A 16,957-nucleotide genomic window follows, 5' to 3' on the forward strand; every position below is an offset into this window, starting at 1 on the left:
CGCTGGGCCAAAATTCAGAAACCTTTTCAGTTCTCCTTATTTCCATTTTCTCTTTACAGAAAGATCTAAACCTTCAGTGCTTAAATAACATAAATTACTCAAAAAGAGAGAAAAGTCAGCTCGATTTCCTTATCAATTTTTATTAAATTTCATCGTGTTAACTTATTGGCTTATTTCTGCTTAGTTTTACCTTCCAATCAATCAGCAGCTCCAGCATGACAGATCAAACAGCGCCCCCCCGTGGCGGCCTGCGGTGGTATGACCAACACGGGGAGGGTGGGTCCACTCAACCCCATGTGGTCCAGAGGTTGGTGATAGTGGGGTGATCTGATCAATCAGACTGACCAGAACCTGAGCAAAGCAGCGCTATATTATTTCAGTCAATATATCTCGACAAATACATATTTACATTAATACATGACTTCATAAATCTTCCAGAGAGAATAGTTTTGGTGCAGACTCTGCCTGCCACAAGCCATGATAAGATCCTGGAGATTATTCCATGTCACCAAACCCACCAATCAACGCAGTCCTTGACTCACAGTAAGGTAACATCATATTGTACACATGATTAGGCCCAACAAAAGAAAAACAGTAAACGTTGCATGACATATAATCATCTCATCACATTTAAATAAAATCAACCAGTCAATGAATTAATCAATCAGAGAGTAGTTGTTCAACCAGCATTCAAGGTGAGTTCCCCTTTAAGTACAAGAAGTCAGAAAATGCATAGAGAGGAAGACAGCGTGAAAATTAAACAAGACCCGATTGGAAAGTAAGTGAGACACGTTGTTACATATAGTCTGGTCCGTAGTATGTTATGACAGGCAAACAGAAACTGTGAGAAAGTGAGGTGAGAACCCTGGTCTCTCAAGCATCAAACATCTCCCAGGCTAGGAGGACTCCCTTATGGTCCGAAGATATGTGGGCTGCCTTGGCACTTAATGCCATCCGTGGAGGACAAGAGAGGAAATACAGTCATTAACCCACCTGCTCAGAAAAAGACTCCTCCCCACTCATACAAGTGTCCTTTCAGTTCAGCTTTATTTGATTACAGGCGGTGCCATCTGAAGACGCGCTCCCTCCAGATGAATCCCACAGTGGGATCGCACCACAGTCACGGGGGGACAGAGGCATCACACAGCGTGGCGTGTCGGACGGCTGTCAGAGCTCATCCTTCTCCATCTGCTGGAACGCCTCCAAGTCCTCCCGCCAATCAGCTAGCAATTCGTCCACTGATTGGCTGTTCAAGTCCGAGTCGCCCTCAGGCTCCTCCCTCTTCTCAGAGTCTCTCTCTGTTTTGGGCTCTGCCTCTGGAGGGCTAACTTCTTCTTGTTCTGATGGACTAACTTCGTCTGGAGTACTAACTTCTTCGTCTGGAGGACTAACTTCCTCCTCTGAAGGTTTAACCTCCTCAGAAGCTGATTCGTCCAACTCCACTGTGCTCATTTGTGATTGGTCAATAGGTGTCGAGGAGGTGGGAGTAGTCCTCTCAGTTGAGCAGCCCTCCTCCTCTTCTTGTGCGTCCACACCTGAGGAGAAAAGGAGGGGGGTGAGTTTCAACTGCTCTCTAGATGAACATGTGCAGGACACACACACACACACACACACACACACGCACACACACACGCACACACACCGCTTTCCTCCTCCTCAGTCAGTAATCTATACAAAATGCCTCCTGGTAGTCATTCTCAGTCAAAAATAGAGCAGTTTTCATCAAGAGGCTGTCAGCTTTAACAGCATGATGCTGACGGTGAGTCATGTTTCCCACAGGATGAAGCCCTTCTCACATAACTGCACAACCAGACTGAACTGAACTGAACTGAGAAAAACTGATCCAGTAAGAAGTTGCACTGTGAAATTTTCACTGGTCTGATTAGGAGACATTGCATTTTATTCAGCACAGATGCAGACTGTAAATGTGGAAAGGAGTTCTTGATTATTTTAATCCTACACAGGAATCCACCCAGGCTTTCAGGTGAGTATAATTCAGTTACAGATATGCACAGGCTATCCAGATATTTTGTCCTAAGGGTGGCCTTGTGGTCAGAGAGACTGTTCCTCAACCACAGGACCTGGGGTCCAGCGTCTGTGCCGGTAAGCATCGGGCCTGCTGAAGTGTCCTTGAACAAGATACTGAATTCCTACCAGCTCCAGGGTGCGTTCATGTAGCTGACCCTGTGCTCTGAACTGCCTGGAGGGGTGCAAGCAAAACCAGAATTTCCTTACGGGATCAATACATTATCACACCATTATTAGTTGTAGAGTACAGCTAACGCACAAACGCACGTCTCTATTGAAGCAAAGACAGACAAATGTGCTAAAATACAAATTAGACATTTAGTTTTTGTTCAGTGAGCATCTACATAGCATATACATGGTTTGGGTGGGAATCTATGCGTGGGGTCTAACCTTGCAAGACTGTTTGTCCCACTTTGCCTTGCCTTTCTATGTGCATCTATTGCTTTGCTCCAGTGTAAAAAAAACGATAAAGAGCTGTCATGCTCCTAAGCTCTGAGGGGGCGAATAACAGATGACATTATACTGCGACTGCACTAAGCTTCTCTATCAAACACACAATCCTGTGGTTAGAGGGCAGAGTGAGAGAGAGAGAGGGACAGAGAGATATGGGGTATTACTGTAAGGAGGAAAATGGAGAAAGGCAAGGGAAGGGGGGTGAAAAAAAAGAGTGTGAACCAGGCAGAGAGAAGGAGAAGAAGAGAATACTTACTGCTCTCAATCAGGCTGCCAGGGAGAGGTTTACCTTTGAATATGGCTGCTGCTCATCCAAAGGGGAGAGAGGTATGGAAAAAAAGGAGAGAAACCGAGAGAGAGAGAGGAGAGAGGAGAGGAAAGGCACTGTTACAGCCCACCACAGGGAACAGAGGGACTCGGGAGATGAGGAAAAAGAGGAAAAGGGAATAGAGTGCTGGTAAGGGTGCTTACCTCCACCCTCCATCAGTAAAACTATAGCTGGTAGGTGGCTGAGATGAGGACCCACTGGAATGAGTCACCATCACCCAGCCTTCAAATATTGCCTGAATCCCTACACTTCATCTTTACTTTAAGTCAAGCACAAACTGAGGCTCAGTCAGTGGGTGATATGAGTATGTTAATAAGATTTTCCCAAGAGAGATAAGGGAAACAAAGAGGAGAGTTTGACAGGTTAGGAAAGCACATGGCGGTATGTCGCAAATGACTGCAGTCCCACCTCTGTCCCTGGCTTTGTCGCTCAGCAGCACCTCCACCTCCCTGTACTCCTTCAGTGCCTCCAGCAGGATGTTGCCCTCCTTGTGGAACAGGAAGAGGAGAGGCAAGGTGACGTCATCCGTGTTGCGGCCGTCACCGGCCATCTGAAACAGGGGAGCCGTGTCGCTGCTGCTGCCTTCGTTGTCGTCTGGGAGGAGGGAGAGAAAGGGGGGAGGACAGCGGAGCATGATGGGCAGGCAAGAGAAGGAGTTGAGGTTAGCAGAGTGGTAGACGGTCTTACAGTTATTCAATTATAATCAGTTTATAGAAGTTAAACTGTATTTATTCAGTCATCATGCAATGTGCAGGAAGCTGTACAGCTGGCCGTCTTGAAGGTAATCCATTTATTGAGCCCTAATCTAGTCACTGAGTTGATATCCTGCGTCTTGTGTCATTAATTGCTTGTGCTCACCGATGACAATGCCTCCGATGGCGCCAGCCTTCTGGATGTGTCGGGCCTTCTCCGCAAACATGCACTGACCCCTCTGGAGCAGGGCGATGCGGCCCTGGACATACTCAGCATTGGCCAGCTCAGTACAGCCACTATAGGGCTCAGCCACAGTCACAAAGCCTCGTACCTGCACACAGGAGAAAGAGAGGGAAGAGATGAATTCTGAATGAAGGAACACGGGTTAAAATCCCCTATCATGTGCTGAGTAGTTCTGCTGTCTAATCCCTCATGTTCTTCTACAGGCTGAGGGTCAAATCCCATCAGGACTCGGCCTCCTGTGCTTTACCAACACTCATCCATCCTTCTGTTTGGCTTAGGAAAATATTCTAGGAGAGTTTGTGCTCTCTTAAAAAACAGAGAAAGATAAAGTCAGTGACTCTCTGAGGAAAAACAAACATGCAGACAGTTAGGTGCCCATTTGGAAATTGGCACTTGTCACTATAAAATCCACTCACCCCTGTGGTACTTTTGGAGAGGTCTGTGCCAAACTGTGCTGGGCCAGCAGTCAGCACCACTCTGCCAAAGAAGGGGTGTGAGACGAGCTGGATGGCTCTGGGAGGGAGCTGCTCTTTTTGCTGCTGGCTGGACAGCTCCATCATCTCCTGCATGAAACGCATGCCATCCTCTGCAGCTACCGCACTCACCGCCTGGGTGTGGGTGTGCCAGAGAGGGGAGAGGAGAGGAACAGAGAGAGAATTAAATTTAAAAACTAGAAAGGTGCATTTTCTGGAGAAAATGTGTGTGATTGCTGAGAGTGCAAACTGTGGCGCAGGTGCAGTTTAGTGTGGGTACAGCTCACCCTTTCTGTTGGCTGTCTGTGACTGGTCTATCACTCTCCTCTTTCCCTCTTTCTTATCCTATGGCTGTATCTATGTCACATATTTCTGTCTGTCTCCACTTGTTGTCTCTGTCTCATCTGCTTCACTCTCTCCCTGTTCTTCAGTTACTGTCTCACTCTCTTGGTAAAACAGGGATAGGTAACATCAACTGACTGCATCTACATACTGGTGCTGATACTGGTCCTATATACTGTATGTACCAGTGGCTGTGTGTGTGTGTGTACCGAGGTGTAGTGTGTGTGTGTGTGTGTGTGTGGCAGACAATGCACGTACTGGCAGTGGCACATACTGGTACACGTACTGGTACGATATATGTACCAGCAGCTGTATGTGTGTCTGTGTGTCTGTGTGTGCGTGTTTTTGAACATGACTGTGGATCGTCTGTTCAAACTGAAACGGCTGAAGCAAAGTATAATATGTGTATGTAATGTTAGGATCCCATTATAAAGGTTGAAAAAAGTATAAAACCTAAACTACAATTTCTCAAGTACTAACAGTGGTGACCCGTTTAAAGTTTTAATGGAGTTTCTAGCTTAAAGTATGAAAGAGTAGTTAGAGTTCAAACGGGGCATGGTTTGAACAGTCCTCCCATAGACTTGCATTGTAAAAACAGGTACTAAAAAGTTGAATAGCTCAAAAAGTATAAAAGATATAAAAAAATGTTGAATACAAGTAATGTCCTAAACAAGCTGAACAGTTTGAAGTTTGAATTACGTTTCTAGCTGAAAGTATGAACAAGTAGTTAAAGTTCAAAAAGTGCTGAGTTTGAACATTCTGTCCATTGACTCCGATTGTAAGTGGAAAAAAGTAGAATAGTTTAAAAAGTATAAAGGATATCAAAAAGTTGAATACAAGCAACCATGTCCTAAACAAGCTGAACATCTTCAAGTTTGAATAGAGTTTCTAGCTTAAAGTATGAAGGAGTAGATCGGTGCCAAAAAACAGGCGGATAAAGAGCAAGAAGATTATACCTGTGATTGCTGACTCAGCAATCACACAATCAGAATAGAAAGAACACTGCAATTAGAATAGAAGGAAAAAGTTGGAGAGAAGTATATTCTGAAGAAATTTAATTATTTTGGCTTGGCATTTTGTGTACTTTTGTGATTGTGAGCCCTTTATGAGAACATATGGTTGTTTACCCGTGTTGCTAAGTTGTTTACCTGCGTAGCATGCTGCACCAGCTGCACCCTGCCATCCTTCAGGTGGATGAGGCTGACTCCCATCCTCCTCAGCAGCTCCAGATGTTCAGGGTTGTTTGCCATGAAGTCCTGAGCCCTCAGGGGAGGACGACCCATACCGGGTTCACTGGAGGGATGGAGGGAGAGAAGGAGGATGGTGAGAAAGAGGAAGGACACATATGAGAAAGAGAGGTGAAAAGTAAGGGACAACAGCAGGTAAATGCTGTTGAGAAATGCTAAATAAATAAAAAATGGAAACCCTTCTTTTGTGTCAGCATATAACCACAGGTACCATCTCTATACATACCGGTAAGGAGCAGGACGGGGGCAACTCTTGTCCACAGCGCTACGGATCGGTTCTCGCAGGTTCCGAGGGAAGGCGGGGTCAGGAAACAAGAGGCGGGTGTTAGGACAGGTCCAATCAAAGTTAGAGTCGTCCAGCTCTTCCTCTGTCTGAAGCATCATGAGAAAGTGAAACGTATTAGTAACTGGATTGTGTAAAAGCTTTCATCACTTTTTTAAATCTAGCTATAATGGTATCACACTGACTACCGTCATATTTGCAGCGGCAGCTGAAGAGTTAGGGGCCATGGAGAGAGACAGGGGCAGCAGGTGTGCCTCTGTGGTGAAGATGTAGTCCTCCACATCAAAGGGGAGGTCCTCAGCATCCGCAAACAGCAGGAACAAGTATTTAAACATCTCAGCCAGGAAGAATGAGTCCATTCTGAGAAGAGAGAAGAGGTTTAATAGGGCACCGGGCCAAAAAATACGACACTACATTAAAACTTTTGATTTATTTAACAGTCAGGCACTATGTGCACTACAGTGCCAGCAAGACTATCTATCTGTTTTTTATCCAGTGATCATTAAGTAGCATTAAACCTTTCCTACACTATAACAATTTGATTCACCACTATGTATGATTATATTGCGTTTGCTGTAGTTATGGTTATCCGACTGTGTGTAAAACATTTCTGAATGATGTCTACAGTTGCACTTCAGAAGTCTTTGAGCTGTATCGTCCTGCAAATGCTCTGAGCCCCTGTATTCTCACCGGTCCTCGTGGCTCCCAGTGCGTACGTCCTTCATGGCAGCGAAGCCGCAGGGAACACGGGCGAAGCGATTGAGGTTGTCCAGAACTGTGCGGCCTGCCTCCAGGTAGTAAGGGTCGCCTGTGGCCTGGGAGAAAGAGAGGACAGTGCTGTGGTCATAACAGAGGGCATATATACTGTAGATAAATATATATGAGACCCAAGGTCCGTTACTCAATGTTAACAGTATGCCAGCATGCCAAAAGCTAAATTGAAATTGAATTGAAATGTTAATAGAGAATGCTAATTAGTCATCTGTATGACTGCTGCTGCTTAATAATTGCCAACATTGAGGCGGTGGAGCTCAGATGTACCTGGAGAATTTGCTCAAATGTCAATAAAACTGAGGTCAAACAGCAAGCTAACATTAATGAAATAAACATTTAACCAAACAAGCTCATGATAATAGATGTTTCCCTCTGTACCGTGGCTCCGAAAAGGCTGAGAACCTCTGCATTATGTCATATATCCCTGATAAATTACCTTGTAGAGGAAATAGGTGCTCTCTGCAAACTCAGGCCTCAGGGGATGCTGGGCCCAGTGTACCCTGAAATCAGTAGTGAAGGCCTGCGGATGGATGGAGAGAGACGGAGGGGGTCAGCACACCATCCCAAGCGGTATATAGTTAGAACAGAGAGACAAAGCTAAAATGTAGTCCAGAAGTGCAAGATAACTAATTTCCACAATGGTTTTTGTTGCCAACACAAGCCATATGGAGTAATTTGAGTGTCCACATTTTTCAATGATGCAAGTCATTCATTGTGGCACCGTTACAGCTTAGGGCAGATGAAGACAGATGGGAGAAGACAGAGAGACAGAGAGAGACAGATTACCTCAGGGAGGAAGTTGTGTTTCTTGGTAACTTGGTACAACATCTCGTGGGTCTCAATGGCAGGACGGATATCTCCCTTCAACACCTGGGACGTATGGAATGAACAAAGTTACAGAACTGCCGCAAGAGGCTACAGACAGAGTAAATGCCTCCGTTAACATGACGAGTACCATGAAGAGTAAAATCATCCACGCAAAGTGACTATCTTTCGGTTGATACATAAGTGTGGGATGTGCAAGTCTGACCTGTAGTCCAGGGAAGAAGGCCAGCAGAGAGTCCATCCAGGTGCGAGCGGGAAGCAGAGGTTTGTGGATGTGGACATCTAGCAGCAGAGGAGGCTGGCTAATGTACTTCATTATAGATGCATAGTGCTAGGTGGGGCACAGAAAGTGGATGAATTGAGGATATAATAGGCTTATGGTGCTAGTTGGGATAAATAGAGCAGATGGACAGAGGATATTATAGGCATACTCGGTAGGCATATAAGTGCTATACAAATAAAGTTATTATTATTATTACTCAAAGAGACCAGGGAGAACTTGAGGAATTAAAAACAGGTCGAGGACAAAGTTTATACTCGAGTAGACATCAAAACCTATAATATCAACACTAAATGCCACACTGTAAGACAGAAGGGTTAAACTGAATCCAGGAATACACAAATTTAATAGTATAACCCTGTCCTATGTGGGAGAAGCCATTGTGACAGAATCCTATTATGCAGACAGAGAGGGATCTAGTTACCCTGTATGAGTGGGTGTGTGTGTGAGTCCCAAACAGTATATATGTGTGTGTGTGTGTGTGTGTGTGTGTGTGTGTGTGTGTGTGTGTGTGTGTGTGTGTGTGTGTATTATCTCACAATATTGAAGCGCTGCAGAAACAGGTCATCTCCCAGGAGTATGTAGGCCTTTAGCAGGTATTCATAGTATGAGTCAATTCCTGCTCCCACTCCACTGTCTGGAGAAACACAAACACAACACCTTTGACGACAACAGAAATAAGATGTCAGACAGATGTTCTATTTTTGCCCATCTACCCGCTCTGCTCCCACATCCTCTCTCACCCACACAAAACTCTCTCCCTCCACTTCCCCGTGTCCTCGTCTCCTCATCCCTCCATCTCCTGTCACACCCCTACATCCCCTTCTATTTCCTTATCTCACCCTTTCATCCACCCTTTTCCTCTTTCACTCCCTCCTCCCCTCTCTCGCCCCTTCATCTCCTCCTCCTCCCCTCTCTCACCCATTCATGTCCTTCTCCTCCCCTCTCACCCCCTCTCCTCCTCCTCCCATCTCTCACCCCTTCATCTCCTTCTCCTCCCCTCTCTCATCCTTCATCCCCTCCTCCTCCCCTCTCTCACCCCTTCATCTCCTCCTCCTCCTCCCATCTCTCACCCCTTCCTCCTCCCCTCTCTCACCCCCTTCATCTCATCCTCCCCTCTCACCCCTTCATCTCCTTCTCCTCCCCTCTCTCACCCTTCATCCCCTCCTCCTCCCCTCTCTCACCCCTTCATCTCCTCCTCCCCTCTCTCACCCCTTCATCTCCTCCTCATCCTCCCCTCTCTCACCCCTTCATCTCCTCCTCCTCCCCTCTCTTACCCCTTTATCCCTTCCTCCTCCCCTCTCTCACCCATTTATGTCCTTCTCATCCTCTCTCTCACCCCTTCATCTCCTCCTCATCCTCCCCTCTCTCACCCCTTCATCTCCTCCTCCCCCTCCTCCCCTCTCTCACCCCTGCGGACCCACTCTCCAGAGTGGATGTTGATGGTGGTCCCCACCAGATTGCTATTCCTCTGTCTCTTCTCCCACAGGAAGTCCAAGGCTCTCCGGGCGTGGGCCTGTTGATGTGTGGGAGGGTGCATCATCGATCAAAAAAAAAAATCAATCTTCTGACCAATACGTACAGGGAGACAGAGTAATCAATCTACCAGGGGACGGCTACTGCAGTCTGCTGCTGCCAAGAAATAAACCAGTCCTCGGCTCTCATATTATCTCATAAGGAAAAATTAAACTTCTTCACTATTCCTCTAGAAGCACAGGATGCTACAGCTTCACATCCACTAGAACAAAATATGATATGATACTGGAGGCATAGAGCAGAAATTGAGAACAATCTTCTTGTCACACAAGAGGTAAGTTGATCAAAGAGCTTAAAAGGAGAATGGCAGTGTCATTTAGAGTTAGAGCCCATTTACTTCTGTCTGTGTCAGGTATATATTTCTCCAATCATTTTGCAATGCACGCCATATGTAATGAATTTTTTTTTACATTTCCTCGTTTTTAAAAGGAAACGTGTCAAACCTAGCTTGACAGTACTAACTGCTGTCACAACTAACAAAGACGCCCTGAATGAATATTTTCTGGCGGAGACTTCCATTTCTTCCTGTGGGTGTCAGGTGATTGACAGTAAGCAGGGTGTTACAAAATGCGCACACAGATATGAAAACACATGAAAACTCAGGCACAATGAAATAATGATAAAGAAACTTTAACAAAACCAAATTAAGGCTTCATGTTTACTGTGATGGATTATCTAGCTCGAGCAATTTCCAAGTCTGTGGAAGTTGTTTTTCATACATAAAATTAGTGCCAGCAAATGGCTTCTTCTGAAGGTTGGAAAACAAGCCCTGATATTACCAACTATGCTGATTGTGTACAGACAACTAGGGAAATATTCTAGGAGAGTATAGACGACTGGCACAAACTTAAAACAAAATCAGTGGTGGGTCTGGATGCACAGGACTTGGATATTGCTCACATTGCTATTGAACCTTACAGGCCTGATTTTAAGGTGATCAGGTTTGCACTGCATATTTAAATATTTAAATATGCTAGACGCAGTCCAGCCACAATATTATGCACATAAGTGGTGTAAAGAGTGAGGAGTGAGGAGGAAGTAAGAGGAAAAGGACACACACTCATTTCATTTCATTCAATACAGCCACAGCAGATGCATGACAGACATTTTAGGTCATGTATGGATACACAACAATGTGGTTTCATAACATCAAGTCTTTGTAACCCAATCTCAAAAATGATCCAGTGACAAAGTGTAACCTGAATTATAGATACGCAGAGAAAGGTGAGGCACTTGTGGGCTGTAGCTGTGTTATGCTGCTCCCTGTCTGTTTTGATAGCCGATCACATTACAAAGTAATGAGTTCTTACTAATTAACAGCTGTTTCACAGTGGTGATAGCTAAATATGTTAAGGGTCGGCATAGCAAACATCCAAGCAGACCAGCGAAACATAAAATGGAAGTTTAGTTTGGGTGCACCAATCAAAACATAAATTGTGTTTGATGGTCATCAATGAGCATGATATAAGAGTGTATCCTACTTGGACATTTTCCAAGCAAAGCCATGCCCATACAGGAGTACTGACCTCTTATTATGCCTTTTTTAATCTCTTATTATTAACTTAACATTTATAACATAACTTATAAATTAAGATCTGAATACAGATCTGAAAAAGTACATTTCAGTAGTGGATAGGAGCGTGACTGGTGATGATGTGTTGGCTTCTTAGATGCAGGTAAGTTTTCAACATGTTTTAAAAGTGGTCCACTATATTTAACTACCGTGTTACTATATGCATGGTAGGCTCTGATTATCTGATGACGATGTGTTACCTCAAACACAGGGTCCCCAGTGAAGCGACTTAAGGCAGCAAACTCCAGAATGATGGTGCCTGCACAAGCCGTACAAGTGTCCGTTTCTGTGCCTGTTCTCGTCTCAGGACCCCTGACACCATATTTCAAGTTCACCTGTTGAGCAGAATAATAACAAAATTAAAAATCTGTTTTTAGAGTCACATTTGGTTTGCAGCAGACTGGGCATGGAAACTAGTCAACCGCAAAAAAGTCTGCGTCTAAAAGCTGTGACAGCTGCGAGCGGAGCGCTGAAGCAGAAAATGGAATTATGCAGTCATGATCTGATAGGGATGTCGTTCATTTGTCCCCTTGCTGTGAGCATCCTTTCAGCAAATGTGCATGTCAGCCCGTCATCTTTCAACCCTGCAAGTGTGTGCAAAGGTAGCCAGTGTTAATGTGTGTTTCTGTGCATGACTGTGTGCACGTCTGTTATGTTTGTCTGTGCACATCTTTGCCTGACTGTACACCATGTATGTGACTGTCTTCAGACTTAACTTAAAGGGGTTCTATTATAAGAATAAATATTTCTCTCTTTTTATATACATTTATGATCACAGATGTTTCATGTAGGTATTGTTAAAATTGGATTTTGTTCGAGTGGTTAGATTTAAAGTTATTGCATTTTCAAAAATCCAGCCTTCCATCCTTTTTCACAACTGCACCTGATCTTCACTGGCTCCCCTCACTAATCAATGGCTAAAACCCAGACAGTTATCCTCATTTCAATTAGAGCAGCCGCTATTGTCTGTCAATCCAGGTCCAGTATTGTGATTGGTCTGCCTGTGAGGGCTTAGTGTTCAAATTCATTCAATAAATAACCTTTTTAACTAATCTATACTGCAAAACGTCACAAAGAACTTTTTTCTTATGCTGCGCCCTAGTAAATTTGAAAACAAAATCATGAAAACTGAATAATATAGGACAATTAACTCCCACAAACGAGACACAAGCTCAACATCCCCACATTACATGGACTACAGTGCATGTAGGTTGATTTCTGACATTAAGAGGTTCAATCTACTGTATGTGTTTATGCGTGTTTGTTTGTGTGTGTGTATTTTTGTCTCACCCTGGGGTAAGGCAGGCCACTGCTGGTGTTGAAGGCAGGCAGCAGTCGGAGGCCCAGATCTTTGGCCATATGCAGGAGCTCGTCCTGGTACCACAGCATGTGATGCCCCCCCTCCTTCAGCATCACAGCCATGGAGTGCCCTCCCAGCAGACCTCTGAACACACACACACACACACACACACACACACATTCAACAGCTACATGTTAAAATCAAACTGTAGCAGAATCCACTGACTCACTAACTTTTTTACTTGGTTGAATTCAAAACTAACGGATATTAATGACAAGATGCTCTATTTGTTCACTGTCAGAAAGAAGAGATTCCATAAAGTTTGTAAGATTACTGTTGCAGGTTTTCTTTCATAACCATCATTGTCTGTTGATAATCCAGTCCAAGCTCACCCCAAGACACGGATGTTGGTTTCAAAGACAGACACCACAATGTCGTTGTCCAGCCTGACATCTGACAGGACTCTCCTCACTGCAGCCTCAAACTCTGTCGTCTTGTTCAAAAGCTGGGAGTAAGCAAGAGTGACTGAATTATAGATCTTTACAGTATTTAAATGGAGAATAAAACCTGCCGCATACTGTTTATAAAAATTCTCCCAGAAATACTGAATTATTTAATTAATGCTCTCAAGAATATTTTATTCATAACATTGACATTTTTTTCTACATTCTAATGAGGGCCCACAGAGTCAAAATGTCAATGTTACGCATTAAATTTTTCATGGCACCATTTTCCTAAACAGTGTGCATACCACATTCCTCCAATTTTAATCGACCTCTGCCATGCACTCATATCAAGTTTTCACTGGATGTGTGTGTTCCATTCTACTACTATACAAAGTTCACCTAAATAAACATAAATGCAGCCTCAATAAATGTAGACAGTAGAGGTAAAAAACCCCAAAAAAAAAACAGTTACTCACCACAAGAGTATCCAGAGTGTCTATGAGGGTCAGAGAGAACCTAGCACATGGGGAGATAATCAATCAATCACTGTTTACCAAGCCTCTCACCGCCCCTTGAGGAAAATGTGTCAAAATGATTCAACATAATGTCAGCTAATCATCATGTGTGAGTGCATCTTTGCCTCTGAGTTCCACCTCCGCAGCATACGAGGAGAAGGCTGCTGTGGTTTTGACCCGTGCCATCGTTGTCCCGTCCCTACACACTGACTTAAAGGGAGGAAAGCAGTTTGCTACTCACTTGCCCAATGCATCGTCCACGTCACCCCGACTGGGTTCGAGCCCTCGCACCCTTCCTCTGCATGTCAGAGGCATCAGCTCGTCAGCTGGGTACGCATGGTCCTGGGCAACAACACACACCAAACTTTTTACACAATGCAGCTTTGACCTTCATTTTTCTCTGTGCCCTAAGAGGCCAGCTCAGTCTGTTTAGACTCCGCTCACCCCAGGGGTGCATGACATCAGTTAAGCCAACATGAAAGAAGCTGAAAAAAAGCCACTGGGGACATTTAGAAAAGCAAGCAGTGCTCATTACCATTTTTTGCTGAATTAGCGACTGAGATTAAAAACACACACCCAAACATCACAAAAAAAGTGAAATTATTGTTTGGAAATCCATTATCTCAATGCACAGCAACAAAAATGTCACAGCTTCATTTCATACAGATATTCTCACTTCTGCGCTAACACTATGGGCAGGGATACAAAAGGGCATTTCAAAAACAGGCCTAGTGACCTAAAAGCTGCTCAATGTTCCTGAAACTAATTCAGTTATCAAGGTGGCAGCACAAAGGCTTATTTATTAAATTCCTTCAACTAGAAATCCCTGTTTCTATGAAGGGAGAGGAGGAATACTATTTAAAACGGCACTGTGGTAGTAATCGACAAGCTGACAAAGACCAATTCAGGTTGAAACGTTGTTTGTTTGCACAGAAGTCACTTTTGGTGGATCATATTACTGTGTGCAGAACTACTTTGAAATTTGTTTGAACATTTTTTGTACAGCACCACTTAGAAACTTGGATGTGCGTATCAAAACATTTCCAAGGGAAGAGGACTTACCATATAATTCTGATAAGCATGGTCAAACATCTCAACCACTTGGTTCCTTCGGGAGGGGTAGAGCACAGAAACAAGTCAGCATGTGTCACATCTTTTTTTGTCTCACATTATACTCAAAGGGTGCTGAACATTTTCCTCAACTCACCTCAACCTGTGCCTCTCCTCCCGGGACATAGCCTGCCCCAGGCTGCATAACGCTCCAAGCAGCAGCGATAACAACAACACAGGCGGCATTGTGGTAGGTGGGCAAGATCGTGACACACATATACAATTTGGCTCTCAAGTCAGTCAAGGAGCATACGTCTAGTCATTACCACTACACTCACCAAACAGCCAACACTAAGAAACACAAGCCTACACTATCTCATAGGTGTTTCTACCTCTGAGATCATGTTAAAAGATATTTTTGGCTTCGGCCAAGAGGTGTTGGTTAATCTTCAATGTTTACAAATAACAACATCATGAATCAATCCTGTCTCCACTGCCTGAATTGCAGTGTCTAGCTTAGTTCTGGCCACTTAGACTTCATCTATGACTCTCAGAAAAAACAAAATCACACAGTACATCCAAGGGATTGTTGGATTTGTGAGTGAGAGAGCGACTGGACATGGCATAAGTGTGTATCTACGGCCAAAACTCCTGTTCAGTAGTTTGCAGGAATGCTGTTATTTCAAGTAATACACCAGATCTATGATGTACCCCGGCATATGAACCACGGAGCACGCATGCGTTGTAGTGCAAAGTCGCTGCAGGTTGCTGGGAGCGGGTTGATCTGTCACACTTGTCACTGTTTACTTTCCAAGCTGTCACCCGGACCTACTTTCATGGAGACGTGTGACACGTTGGCATGCACATTATCAAAAATGAATATCTCAAAGCAAGGCCACAAACACTTAACTTAGGAGAATCCAGGGATCTAAAGATGATAATGATGCCAGCTTCCACATATTTTCATATCCGAGTCTTCATCAAGTTACTTCTAGCCGTTTGAATATTCCACACACACTCACTAGAAACCAAAGCAGGTACCGCCGACTAGAGTAAGTCTTCCCGGCTTATCTGTAAATCTAACTTAGCTATATCCCCCTTCCTCAAATCGTTTACCTACTCCACACAGTCAACAAAGCCAATTCAATCAGCAGCCCTACAAAGACGTCTTGCTCTTGCTCATATCAGATTCCCTGGTATCACGTAGATATGTGGTTGGGAAATCTTTTTCAGATGTAAATATTTCCTCCTTTTGACAGTTCTCTTTCGCCAGCCAGCCAGTCAGGCAGGAAAGCACTTGTTAGGATTTAGCCAGTTAGCCAGCCGTGCTAGCCAACTGAACCGGTTACAATGTAAACAGCCTGAAAACAAAACAAACCGAAAATAACCGCTTCCATTATTGACCAGCGCACCTCGGCCAGACTGCCTCGTCTTTCAGATTGTGAAGTGGATAATTTCGCCCCCCATCTGGTCTGACTTGATCTGGAGCCTCAAGGTATGCTGCTACTTCCCCTAGCTAGCCTTCAAGCGGATGCTGTTAGGAATAAAGAGTCAACAACATCCGCTTCCTGGACGTCTGCTGAGGTCCCGCCCCTTACCCTGCCCATCTCAAGATGCCTTCAAGTGCTGCTCGTAAACTGTCTAAAGTCCTAAATACAAATCTCAAGCGCTAACACGGAAATGGACTCTGTAACAAAACTAAGTGGATGTTGTTTTACTTAATAATAAAATATGTAGTAGGGAAACCTTTTTTGGACAGTTCCCTTTCGTCAGCCAGTCAGACAGACGTCTGTTGTTTTATTTAATTACAAAACAAGATACAACAATGCAATATATTGGCGTAGAATGCCAAACAATAGCATGTAACCCTTGAATGCAGCAGTTTTACCATCAGTAGTGGTTGGGAAGCCAGTATGGCTTCAAAGTGTATTTACCACTTTGTTGGGTCTTGCATAATTACGATTTTTACAACAGCATGTTAAGGCAGCATTTACGTTATGTTTATCATAAGAATAACTACATTTAAATCTCCGAGTAAGATACAAGGAAATCGGAATCGCACCCCATCAGTTTATATGCTCTATGAGATGAATATTTCCTAATTCCATCAAACGTTTAGGAAACCCACGTTTATCTTCCCTTTTTCAGTATTCACTCCATTTCCCATGCTGCTTTGCTTTGTCACTTGACACTGGAATGGTCTCACATGATAAGTTCATCAACAAATCCCTGGTAGTACACAATAAGTCAGGTTTCAGCAGGCGACTTCCTATCACAAACTACTTGACTACCGCAACTTGGAGAAGGGACAAGCTCTTGCAGGTACAGAAGCCTAGACTTTGTTTGTGTTTCACCCTTTTACAATGAAATACTGATGAAATGCAGATGAATTTACGCTCAATGTAGCCTTTTGTCTCTTGATAGCCTCTCTCCTGCTCTGGTTCATTGTTTATCGTTTGCTGTGTTGATGTTATAGCCTATATAAGCTTTATTATAGTGTATAATCTTGTTGTTTCGGCGAGGTCTCAGTAAGCCTTGAGTGGGTTTCTCACCCCACCTGCACACTTA

At 44.1% G+C, this 16,957-nt stretch overlaps 1 protein-coding gene across 2 annotated transcripts; it reads right to left on the minus strand.

Annotated features, from left to right (window-relative positions):
- Positions 1 to 131: 131 nt before the first annotated feature.
- On the minus strand, positions 132 to 15,904 carry edem3 (ER degradation enhancer, mannosidase alpha-like 3). 2 transcript variants are annotated; one of them, XM_071544363.1, is made up of 20 exons: positions 14,547 to 15,904; positions 14,402 to 14,447; positions 13,581 to 13,681; positions 13,301 to 13,340; positions 12,771 to 12,883; positions 12,369 to 12,522; positions 11,279 to 11,413; positions 9,380 to 9,485; positions 8,509 to 8,606; positions 7,895 to 8,020; positions 7,651 to 7,734; positions 7,301 to 7,384; positions 6,781 to 6,905; positions 6,276 to 6,450; positions 6,034 to 6,179; positions 5,709 to 5,853; positions 4,162 to 4,353; positions 3,668 to 3,833; positions 3,218 to 3,403; positions 132 to 1,535 (listed from the first exon to the last, which is right to left on the minus strand). In XM_071544363.1, the coding sequence occupies exons 1-20, from the start codon at positions 14,633 to 14,635 to the stop codon at positions 1,168 to 1,170; spliced, it is 2,679 nt and encodes an 892-aa protein (XP_071400464.1). In that variant the 5' UTR covers positions 14,636 to 15,904; the 3' UTR covers positions 132 to 1,167. The 2 variants fall into 2 exon arrangements, with proteins under 2 accessions (XP_071400464.1, XP_071400465.1); XM_071544364.1 differs by lacking the exon at positions 132 to 1,535 and adding an exon at positions 2,332 to 2,785.
- Positions 15,905 to 16,957: the final 1,053 nt, after the last annotated feature.

Source organism: Centroberyx affinis, unplaced genomic scaffold, assembly GCF_046629955.1.
Source record: "Centroberyx affinis isolate AG114_WGS23_722 - 3 ecotype Tasmania unplaced genomic scaffold, CSIRO-AGI_Caff_v1 ptg004545l_1, whole genome shotgun sequence".
NCBI lineage: Eukaryota > Metazoa > Chordata > Actinopteri > Beryciformes > Berycidae > Centroberyx > Centroberyx affinis.